The sequence below is a fragment of the Miscanthus floridulus genome, chromosome 8, assembly GCF_019320115.1.
Source record: "Miscanthus floridulus cultivar M001 chromosome 8, ASM1932011v1, whole genome shotgun sequence".
Taxonomy (NCBI): Eukaryota; Viridiplantae; Streptophyta; class Magnoliopsida; order Poales; family Poaceae; genus Miscanthus; species Miscanthus floridulus.
In genome coordinates this window covers 162602657-162615156 of record NC_089587.1, presented here as the reverse complement: position 1 = coordinate 162615156, position 12500 = coordinate 162602657, and the positions used below count along the sequence as shown (strand labels likewise).

Genomic DNA, 12500 nt, shown 5'->3' with positions numbered 1-12500 from the left:
CTTATTCTCATGTTTTAAAACCATTTTTCCCCCAAAGAGGGCATATTTTTGGAGGCGATTGCTGTAGCCTGTAACTATTATTTTTAGAGGAACTGTACATCTTTTTTTAGAAGAGATTAATATAATTCTTGATCCAGAAAACCGTGCATTTATTTTTATCTTACCAAACTTTTCCTATTCATTTTTCCACTTGGTATGACTGGACCACGACAGCTCCGAAGGCTTTGCGTGCGGATGAGAGTTATGACAATTGTACCTTCAGAAACCCATGATCCACCAACCCAAAAAATAATCTGCTTGAGCTAACCCTGAAATTATTGAGCTGGATTGATATGCACTATGCAGATGCTCATCCGCTCATATGATTATTCTCTAAAAGCAACGCACATCCACTTATGAACAGACAACAGAGGATCTGGGTACTACTAGTAGCAGCAGGAGTTTGTGCAGCATGGGGCGTGGTAGGTTTGTGTGTATTCCAATTTCCATTGCGCATGTCTGAGAGCCCTATTTCATGTCCCATAGGTAGGTACAGTATTAACATGATATATACCGTCGAGTTCTGTCCATATTTTACCATTTTCTCCTCTTTTTCTCCCCGACGATTGAAGGCAAATCGATTCATATACAGCATCAAAAGTTCAGAACGTCCTTCGGATGCAGAAAAATTATGACCCGATCATGAACAGAATTGTCGGCTCAGTGGAACAGGGGCAGGATTCCCCATTGATGCAGGAACCCTTTGCCGGTGGTCACTTCCAGCACCAGGAGAGCCAGCACGGCCAGCATCGCAGCACGGCCATTCCAGGTCTCTGCGCTCTTCGTCCAGCCCCACTCCCACACGATCACCGGAGGGGGGAGCTCATCGCGCTTCGAGTCGTATGCTGCTAGCAGCTCCTCCACGCTCCCGAGGGGTACGAGAGACTGCAAATGCAAAACCACCCCACATCACTTCAAACTCGAGCAAATTGGGTTACAATAGAGCGGGTATGATGTGAGCTAAATGATGCCGCATCGTATCATTGAATTTGGAAATAATTTAACCTATTTCAGCTCACAGGACATCGCCCTGTTCGCTTGGGCTTGTTTGGCTGATAAACCATGGCTGAAAGTACTGTTGGCTGATTTGGTGTGAGAGAAAAATAATGTTCGTTGGCTGAAAAAGTACGGCTTATAAGCCAAACAAGCCCAAGCGAACAGGGTGACCTAACGTATTATTCACATCTCATATATTATTCATTCAAGAATAGCAGGATTCTTTCTTGAGATGGGCAAGTTGCAAGGCAATCTTGTAAGGTGCTGGACGTGTGATCCTGTCCAAATGCATGTCCTTTTTTTGTGGGGTGGATGGGTGTTTTTTTTTTTTGGTGTGTGTGGGGGGAGGGGTGCAAAATGGCGGGTGCACTGTCATCAAACAGATGATTTTGTGGTATCTCTTTCTTTTATACACAGAAATACGCAACTTGTACCTATTCTTTTTTTCCCAGAAGAACAAACCAGCTTGTCCTAAAACTAGTCCTCTTTTCATCTTAGTGCAACTATCCAACGAAGCTAGTCTTATTATGTGAGTATATGGTTAAATGCAATCTCAATGTGTTGGCCAATAACTTGGAAAAGCGGGTAAACTCAATCTTAGCTTCCATTTAACTGAGGTACCATCTGAACTCTGAACATATTGTTATTTTATTATAAAACACATGCATAGTTGAAGTCACCATTAAGTTAAGCACAAACATGAAACACCAATACACAAAGCATCTGGAAATAGCAATATTCTTTTGATCAATCATGAATTAGAGAGAGAGAATTTTATTTGCCATGTGCTAGTTGTTACCTGCCGAGCCTCAAGATTGGAAACTGCCATTGCACCAACATAAGGAAGGCTTTCAATAACAGCATCAGCAAGATCCGAAATGAATGTGGGTTCGCAACCTAATGCTGGAACTCGTCCCCAGTGCTTGATGCCAGATTCTAAAGCCAACTCTTTGTACTCCACATCGATTTCTTCCAAAGTTTCAATGTGTTCGCTGACAAAACTGAACAGGGAAGACCATGAGAAAAAAGGAAGATTATCTGAGTTAAATTGGTGGGAGAGAACAATCAGCAGCAAGATGACAGATGTGAAGGTTATAAGAAGTGTAGCACAGACAGAACACCACTTCAATCAGAGATAACAGGAGCTAAGTTGAGAGAAATAATACCTAATGGGAACAGCAAGCAGGCTCTTTACCCCTTTCTGCCCAAGCTCAATAATTGTCTCATCAGTGTACGGTTTCAGCCATTCCACTGGTCCAACTCGGCTCTGTCGATTCAGAACATCAATTAGTAAAAGAAGAGCAACCACCATATTTGGCTAATGCCATTACAGTGAGAGATCTGCACTGACCTGATAAGCAAGTGTGCATGGATTTGTTGTTCCTCTTTTTTCCAGTTCTTCCATGATAAGATCGACACACTCTTCCATTTCTGCTTTATATGGATCACCAGCTTCTTCAACATATGCCAGAGGAACTCCATGAGCACTGAAAAATATCATAACCTGCAAATGGATTTCTCAAATTAGATGTACCTAGGTTTCGATGGCAAATGGATGCAAAATCAAAATGATTCTGGACAATATTTCTTGTTACTAGAAGCCATCCTCACTCCAACATTACCACATTATTTGAGGAAATATTCCCCAGAGAAAAGAAATTTTTAGAAGAGACAATTTCTTGGTGTCTAAAGAAGTCAAGCCCTCTGCCCTTTTTCTCTTTTAAGATAATATATTCCAGCCCTTTTAGCAGTACTGAGAGCCTTTTGCAAGCATTGGAAGCTTGGTGGAAATGGAATTGTGCTTTGTTTGAAGAATAAGAGAGAAAAAACATTGCATATACTCTTCCACACAAGAGATAGCCTTGTATAATGACTTGTAGCACATAAAGTAAATGTCCACCAAGTCCAATAACCTCCTACCTTTTTGGCTCAAGAGAGAACCACAAGTGCTCAAAGTCATGGCTCGTCTTACCTTTTGGGGTTCTGGAAATTTTGTCAATTCGTTCTCAATCAAAGTTGCCATAGACTTGATATATCCTTCACGTTGATACCAGGAAGGTATAACTGTATGTTGCATATTCACAAGATATTCATCCTCTCTACAGGAAATTGAAAGTGACATAAGCACATAAGTATCAATTTTCTAAGCATCAGAATACAGGTATCCGTAATTCCAAATATACCTGAATATGCTCTCCAATAAACGGAGACTTGAACCACTAGTTGATATGGAGAACTGAGGGTATAGAGGCAACACAACAAGTTTTGTGATTCCATCCCGTTTTATCTAGAATGCAACAAGAACAAAATTAGTGAGTTCACAAATGTATTTTTCAAATAGATATATATCAAATATGAACACTGAACCACCAGAAAGTACCTATTTGTATGTCTAGAATAGCAAATGGTGTCATGAATACAATACCATAATTATCTAATGGTTTCGTATCTAGAATAGAATAGCATTCATGCTGCAAATGGTTCATGCAACTATTGAAACTGCAATCTGGACTCATATTCTTCTGCAAATGCTACTATGGAAAAATGTTTCTACTTTCTACAAAGATCTAATTAGAAAGTGTTCAACTCAATGCACTTGATTGATTTTATGGCTTGCATTACTAAAGAACAATGGAAATTTACAAGTAGAATTTCGCTCTAAGATGATTAAAAAAAACCTGAAAAATCAACAGAACACAGAAGTATTTTGGGTATATGCCAAGCCCCTACTTGTTCTATGGCTTCTTCAGTGAAGGGATGCCAATACCGCATTCCAACATACACCTTGGCAGGAACATCTTTTCCACATAATGCCTCCCTCAGTGCTTCAGCCTGCACAATTCATAAAAGCCATCAAATGGGAGCTCATAGTGCAGCTTTAGACATATTTTAGACATTTTACGACAAGTGGGGAAATCATTAATTATTCTCTAAACTACTAATTTTAATAAAGTAATATAGCAGCATCCATTCACATTCTAATCCTATCGTTGTCCAATGTAAAAGATAAATGACCAGAACGATACTAAAACCACAAATACTGTTTTCACAGCATAGGATCACCGTAGTGGCAATGAAGCATAGGTGAAACAGCAAATGCAATTCTGTGTCATCTCATTGTCTAAGATCGCGAGGGCATTTCCTAGACCTAACCTACGAGTCATCACAATATCAACCCAATTGCTGGGAGAATCATTTGTCAACCAAGTGAGAAGCAGCATGCGATTATTTGAAGTTCCACGAAAACCCCATGTGACACTAATGGATGGCTTAATTCGTCATGTGACAAGAATACTGGCTATGGAATTAATCAAAAGAAAATTAGTTTTCCCATGACGCACTTGTGTCCTCTCTGACGCTAGGTAACGGAAAATCCAGAGTGCTAAGATTCAATGAATGGCAGTCATGCCAATTGGCAATTTTAAATTAGATAGACCACAAAAAACACAATATACCTGTGCGTCAGTAATTTGTCGGAGAGGAGAACCGCCACCTATGGATGCATAACCTTCCTTACTCTTTGGTGCTCTCACTACCGATATGAATTTTGCAAGTGGCTTCTGCAGAAAGCGAAAGAGCCTAGGAAGACGGATAATGTCCTGCGATCATGCATCATGGGATACATAATTAGAAGGAAAAGACCTGCATTAAGATGTAGTAATAAGCATCGACTCTGTCTTTGCATCCATCTTTCTATCTCAAACATTCATAAAAATGATGTTACAAAGCTAGGCTCAATGTTGATTAATGAATACAAATAAGTGTGGCATTTGCACAAAAACAGTATTATATTGCTGGACTCTCTGCATATCAGCAATATATTGAACTTGGTGCAAATTCCCGTGAAGATTTAAGTAACTGAGCATTAATTATTTTTTTGGTAAATCTGCAAGGCAATAATAGTATGAAAAAAATATTGCAAGTCAAAAACTTATAAGCTAATGTTGCTTTGCAGTATGTTAATTACCGGATCTGCAAAAAGATTAAACAAGAAAGGCTGCACATCGTCAAGAGTCTCTGGGCCCCCAAGATTCAGCAAGAGAACACCAATTTTTTCATTGCCAACAAGAAGTTTTCTCAAATCTGATTGGGCGGTAAGAACTGCCTCTGATGCTGATGAATATCCTCTAAAGTGATGCCTCAAGTCAGGAGATGTTTGAGAAGACCACCCCAAGTTGCATTTAACAGAAATTCCTGGGCGGTCGCCAGCTGAGCAAGGTTTCACTGCGCGTGTCCTTGATGGATTGACCCTGTTAGGCACAGTAGCTATGTTAGGTAAAACATTGACAATGGTATTTCATAGTCATAGATGAAGTACTGTCTATGCATATCATCACTGCCGGCAGTTCAGCAGAAAAAGAGACGTGTGATGCAGGGAATCAGATACAGGTGCCTGCATCCCTTGTTATGTTCAAACATAGACATGATCATTAATACAAACATCGTAGCTCATTTGCGCAGCCACAGCAAGTGAGTGGTGAGTTACTAGCAGATCTAGTACATCCTTTTGCATTGGCACCAGAACAGAGAGCATTTGCTACACAAGTGATAAGACAAACATACCTGGCGGAATTCCGGGGCGCGGGCCTCTTGGGGAAATGCGACGGCCCGGCCTCCACCCTCCCCATGTCCACCACGCCCCTCGTGCTCGCCTGGCTCGACGACCACATCCTCTCCCTCCCCTGCGCGTCAAAATGGATCCACCCGCGTAAAACCCGACCGCAGAAAAGGGACGAAACATCCCCGTGAGCGTGACGAGGCTTACCTCGGGTGGAGGCGGAGAGAAAGGCCGCGAGAGGGACGGATCGGTCGAGGAGCGCCGGGAGGGCTCGCCGTCGCCGGAGACGGTGCGGGGGTGGGGGAAGTGCGCAGGCGGGCGGGGCGGGTACAGCGGCGTGTCGCGACCTGGGACGCAAGTGAGGGTGAAGACGGACGGGGACGAGAGACGAGACGAGGGGAAATCATCCGCAGCGGTTGGTCCCTGGCTCCCTGCGTTTTTGGAGGGTTTTAGCTTGCGTCGAGCTGGAGCGAAGTCACTGACCAATGGCCCCCACGGATCCGCAGGCCCCACTGCTTGACGCTTTCAGTCCGCCTCGTGACGGAGGTCCGGGCGGGACGTGGAATGTTCAACGCCTCCCGCGCACGGAGAGAGGAGAAAATTATCTTGGTGAAATTTTTACGGTGCAGTCCCTGCTTCCGCTTTCCTGAGAGACTGGACATCATTATTCCTTCTCCTCGGTCCCTTTCAAGTTTCAACAACGCAAGCGAAGCGGATATTGCTTGCGCGCAACCACGCAGTTGCTTCCACAGCACCTGGATCAGATTTTGTACCTATTTTCTGGATGGAATATCGTCTCGTTTGGTGAGGAGGATGCGCAGCCATGCCTTCCATTTCCACCGTTCGGGCCTCAAAATGTTGTTCGGGACTCCACGGCCTTTAGTTTGTCCGGCTCCGGCATGGGCATCAGCCATCAGATCCATCAGATATTCCAGATAGTAGCACACGGCCTGAACGCCAAGCCATCTCTTCTTCCTGCAGTGGCAACTTTGCTCTACTTCTAGTCTAGGTTGATGAGTACATCGTACATACCTGCTGACTGAATTTGAGTTTACCCCATTCAGCCACAAAGGACTACTCAGAACGCTGACAGCATTGCCCTCCCCAGCCCCAACCACAGTGTCAACGTGCAGCAGTGCGGCAGTAGATGCTACTCCCTCCGTGATTTTTTTTTATTTTAACACTTTTTATAAAATAATTTTAAATCTAACCTTTTTTTTAACTAACATTTTTGGCCGCGCCTATTGTCATGGCACGGCGAAATGTCTGTGCCGCGCCGTGCATGGTGGCGCGGCAGAAGGGTGACGTGGCGAAGACCGGGGCCGCTGACCGGTGACGTGGCAGGGTCTGCCGCGTCACCGCTCTTGGCGCGGCACTGACGCGCCACGGCGCATGGCGCGGCAGAACCTGGGCGCAGACAGAAGATCGGCAGCTTTTGGTTGAGGATCGGCAGCGACGCGATCATGGACCATGGACCCTGGCTTGGTCGACCCCTTTCTGGTGGGCTCCAACCAGGTGCTCTAGTCCGACATGGGGTCACGCAGCACGGTTGACTTTTGCGCATCTAACTAGGGTGCCTTCTTCTGCGATTTCGTGGCGGCGATGACCAAGCTCGGGAGGATCGGGGTCAAGACGCCGGCCACCGGCGTCGAGATACGCCGGGACTGCTGGTTTCCGAACTAGTTGCTACTTAATCTCGCCGGCAGTGCTGTCGCGACGCATTGAAACGAATATGAAACAAATAAATGGAGTCCGTGCGCAAGTTGACAAGTTGCCACATAAATTTTTCATTGGTTTGACATAAGTTCGACATAACATAACTAACTAAGCCTACAAGTTTCGGACGACAATATTCGTTCGACCTAACAAACTAAGACCCAGGAGTGTAAGGAATCCTTGGACGCTTCTGTCTCTTCGGATTTGTTGGCAACACATTGGGAGTGTAGCCAACGTCAGTGTGGTCGCGTCGCCGTTGCGTACGGCTCGTACCCTGCAAGTATATGATATGCACGATTACTTATAATCTTTATGATCGTTAGTTCATGGAGCCTACGTATTTAAAGAAACTACATTTGTTAGTACCTGTGAGGCTCCTTGGGTACCAAGCGGGGCACCACCTAGCTGAGATATGTCGATCTCGTCCTGCGGCTAATCGTCCCACTGGTTGTGCTGTCTGCGGAAGCCCGGGGGGTCGTCGTCGTCGTCGTCGTCCTCGTCTTCCTCGGTTGTAGGGTCCTTCCCAGCGCTATGATGTGGTGGTGTACGCACTGCGAAAGTGACACCTGTCACCGGCTGAGAAGAGCCAGCTGGTGTCCTCAAAGAGGCTGAAGACGTGCCACCCGACCGCACCGGGAGTGGTGGTTCCACATAAGGAGTGTCCATGCAGCTCAGCTTCTGAGCTAGCTTCCTATAGCTCTTCTTCACCTTCTGCATAAATAGACGCTAAAGTTGGTGCATTTCCCAAACGCATATACAATAAAGAAACATTTTTGGAACGGACAAGTTTATGTTTACCTCCACAAAAGCCTCGAGAACGCATGGCCCCTGCCCTCTAGACTTGTGAAGCCGAAACGCTGCTTCGTTGGACATCCTTGACAATTGTATCGCCTAGGTACATAGACGCGGTTGGACAGTTTTAGTACACATACTTAATACCAAAAGGATAACAAATTATACCATTCAAGTATCTTACAACGTATCTTTGAAGCGGAGCTCTCTGTAGCTGTGTGTCCTCCCTAGTGACAACGTCGTACACATCTTCGATCACATCTTCCTTCGAGTCCTCATCAATCACCTCCTCAGTATACGGGGGCTTGATATGTGTCCTCGTAGACATGTGAAGCCACCGCAGGTACTCGTCAAAGATGTACTGGTCTTGTGGAGGACCCGCATGGACCGGTTGTCGTTCCCTGGTCTCCCACAAGTGGATGTGCGCGTTGTGTATCACGCGTCCATCCTTGGTCTTGTACCTCTTCCTGCGGTCATACCTGCAACAAAACGATGTTAGTTGTACCACACAGTCCTCTGAATTATAGCTTTGTTATTAATCGATAACACACCCGAGCAATCCTTGGTTGGTGGAGTAAAGCGGTGGTGGGAAGCATGTCTTTCTTCCAAACTATCTACAGACCCTGATGGGCAAGTGAATCTCAACCACGTGGAATAAAATAAGAGGGATGTTGCAGCGATACTCGCCTGACTCGTCCCTAGTGACAGGACTCAGATAGTACTCGAGCTCCGGAGCATCCCAAGGACACCAATACACCTGAACATTTCGTAATTGAGTTAGGTTGTGATATAGTGTACATCGAACATGACACATGTACGATAGTAAAGAGAGCGTAACCTGGTGTTGTGTCAGGACGTCGAGACCGTCCGTGTACTCCCTATACTTGCGCCTCGCATTCCCTCTAACTAACTCTGCTTCTATCCAGATATACAGAGCTATAGGGAGTGTATCCTGCCCGTTCCATTGTTGCATTGAACACGATAATGAATTAGCCATTAATAATTTCATCATATGTCACTGCCTCGAAGAATATAGTGAACCGAAGTACTTACCGGTAAACCAGTATTAAGAGGCCTTCCAAAGGGCCATTGTTCCCAACACCAAACCTAGAGTAGGTAGGAGCAACCCCCAAGGTTCGCATACCCTGAGGTGCGACGGCAGGCAACGCATAGTTGTCAATACGTCCATGCCAAGACTACGCTGCCCCAGCTGTACGCCGCTATGTTCTCCCACGGCTGGCGTAGTATGTCAAGGAAGATCCAGCTGATGGTGTTGCCCGAGGCGTCTGGGAAGAGGAAAGCATCAAGGAAGTGCCAGAGCCACACTCTTACGAACTTGTCGATCTGAGCCTCCTCAACCTGTGGGTCCAAGTATTCAAAGCGCTCTGTGATCCAGGACGACGAAACACCGAAACTTTTCCTAAAATTGACCAAAGAAAATGAGACCCGATGACTGCAGGAAAGCAATACAAGTATTAAATAGACTTGAATTGCTCACTTATTTTTCTTAGAAGCCTCGTCGTCTGGTAGAAGAAAGCCAGTGAACTACGCCACTAGCTCCCTCTAGTGATCGTTGTCAACTATCCCTGTCACTGGAAGTCCCCCCAACCGAAGGCCAAAGATAGCCTTCACATCCTGCATGGTCAAGGTCATCTCGCCGCAAGGTAGGTGGAACGTGTGGGTCTCAGGCCTCCATCTGTTATAAGAATAGAACGACTGTTAGTTGCCTCAAATTTGTTATAATAATGTTTACGTACAAAGAAGGCACTCACACCAGTCTACAGCTGCAGTAAGTAGTGTTGAGTCAAGGGGCGGAAGACCGTAGTTGACAACACGGACAAGCTCGAGGAAACCGGCACGCCGTATATACAACGTGTAACACTCGTCCCACTGGTGCGCCCTGGTGTGTGCGGGGCCTCAAAGTAGCCAAGGCCACATGTGCATCGATGTCACTCAAGATGTGTGCTCGGTGCTGGTCGTCGTACTCCACCTCAAGAATGTGATACAACGGGTGCTGCGTGGGAGGGGCCATCCTGTTACAAATTGATAAACAAAGGGTTAGAGTATTCAAATTAACAATATTCAAATTAACATTATGTAGCATTGTAAAATTTGAACTACTTGTTATGCAATACGAACACAATATGAAAGCACATGTATATATTCAAAGTAATATTAACAGACATATTAAACAACTTCACTAGAAAAATAAGCATTTGACGAAACTTCATCAAGTCATCCAAATCACCGTATCACGCACTACTAAGTACCGACAATCAATCCCTAAACCCAAAATCCTAACTAACAGTAACCTAAACCCTAACTACCTAACCAAAACTACCTAACCTAAACCCAAAATCAATCCCTAAACCCTAACTACCTAACCAAATCTTAACTATCCTAAATCACTAACAAATTCTGAATCACTATCCTAACAAATTCTAAATCACTATCCTAGATCACTAACAAATCCTAACAAATTCACTAACCTAACTATCCTAAATCACTAACCCTAACTAAAATAACAATTATAATAACATAAAATCGAGAAAAGCCTACCTTGATATGAGTGGGTGGGTGGGCGGGCGGCGGCCATGACGCGCCGGCGTTCGTGGCGCAGCCGGAGTAGGCGGGCGGCTGGTAGGGCTCTACGGGTGTGCGGGCGGGCGGGCAGGCGCGGTGGTCGGCGTGTAGGCACGGCGGCGGCGGCGCTTCGGGCAGGGGCGGCTCACGGGCAATATTTATCTGATCCTGACGCGCCATGCGCCATGGTGCGTCAGTGCCGCGCTAAGATCGGTGGCGTGGCAGACCCTGCCACGTCACCGGTCAGTGGTCCTAGTCTTTGCCACGTCACCCTCCTGCCGCGGCACCATGCATGGCGCGGCATAGGCATTTCGCCGCGCCACGACAATAGGCGCGGCCAAATATGTTAGTTTTAATAAAAAAAACAGTGTTAGATTTAAAATTATTTTACAAAAAATGTTAAAATTAAAAAAACCACCTCTGTTCAAAAAGATAGTTGTTTTAGAAATGAACATGGACGGTGGTAGTACTTCCTATTCATTGACAGAAGGTGACGACAGTACACTTTGCACCTGCCCGACCCACTATCAGTGTTGACTAAGCTTGCCCAGGCATGCCCCGCAGTCTCATCCTGTCCCTACATTATTCGGATTGGACCACCTATTACCACAATTGACAGTTGACAACGAGACTTATATGCAATGATCCTTTTTTCCTTTAAAAATGTGCTTCTGCTTCGCATTTTCAACAAGGATGACAATAGAAAATGCTTAGATCCCCTCCGGAACATATGGTTTGCGAAGGAATATTGTAGGATTCAGGATTCCCTTTTCGGTAATGCTCTCCTCAGGGCGCCCGTCCATTCGGACGACGCGCTTCCTAGCCAGCGCCGCTTGCTCCAATTCGTCGCGGGGCATGCGACACTCGCTCTTGTCCGTGCCTGCGACGCTCGCTCCCGCCAGCGAGGCCCAATCCCCTTCCTCTGTAGCCTTTCTCCAAGGCAGGGGCGCCGCGCCGCAGGCACCGCACCCCCCCCCCCCCGCCGGGGCCTTCTCCAGCGCGGGGTCACTCGCTGCGGGCATTGCACCCGCCCACTTGCACCCCCACCCCGCGTCGGCATCGATCTCCACACCGACATCGAGTTGTGCGTGTCGACGAGTCTCCATTAGTCTAAGCAGCCAGGTGACATTACACTAAAAAAGCGCATATTACACGCGTGTGTTTCAGGTGTTTCAGATATTTCGTAGGTATGTTGTGATTGTTTTATATCGATGTTGTAAAATTAGATCGGGATGTTGCACATGTTGCAATGGCTATACACGTATGTTTCAAGTGTATGTTCCAAATGTTTATTCATCTGTTTCAGACGTATGTTGCAAGTATTTTATTTGGATGTTGCAAGTGTGTTTATTTGGATGTTGCAAAAGTAGATCTGGATATTGCATATATTTGCAAGTGTTTTCAGGTGTATGTTGCAAGTGTTTCATCTGAATGTTTGCATATATTTGCAATGGCTACACACATGTTTTCAAGTTTTTTTTGGTGTTTTGTAAGTGTTTCTGATGTATGTTGCAAGTGTTTCAACTGTTTTGGACGTATGTTGCAAGTGTTTTCATCTTGATGTTGCGAAAAGCAGATCGGGTATTGCAATGGGGACCCACCTGCCCAACTGCCTACTGCAGCTGCTGGGGCGTACCATGGGTTGTGCGGGTGCCTGAGGCCGGACGACGAGCGTGAAGGTAGGGTGGTACGCAGCATGGGTTCCACACGGTGGGGCACTCGAAAAGAGGCGTCATAGGCTTTTTCGCGTGCGGCGCGGCCTTCTGCATGATGCATCGAAAGCGTCCGATATTTTGGAGAGAGGGGGCTCCAGACG

At 45.9% G+C, this 12500-nt stretch overlaps 1 protein-coding gene across 1 annotated transcript; it reads right to left on the bottom strand.

Annotated features, from left to right (window-relative positions):
- Positions 1 to 305: 305 nt before the first annotated feature.
- On the bottom strand, positions 306 to 6015 carry LOC136473887 (ferrochelatase-2, chloroplastic-like). The gene is made up of 11 exons (XM_066471524.1): positions 5801 to 6015; positions 5599 to 5717; positions 5003 to 5285; positions 4491 to 4634; positions 3766 to 3867; positions 3219 to 3322; positions 3008 to 3134; positions 2387 to 2539; positions 2202 to 2302; positions 1835 to 2036; positions 306 to 924 (listed from the first exon to the last, which is right to left on the bottom strand). Exons 2-11 carry the CDS (start codon positions 5703 to 5705, stop codon positions 700 to 702), a joined length of 1548 nt encoding a protein of 515 aa, XP_066327621.1. The 5' UTR covers positions 5706 to 5717; positions 5801 to 6015; the 3' UTR covers positions 306 to 699.
- Positions 6016 to 12500: the final 6485 nt, after the last annotated feature.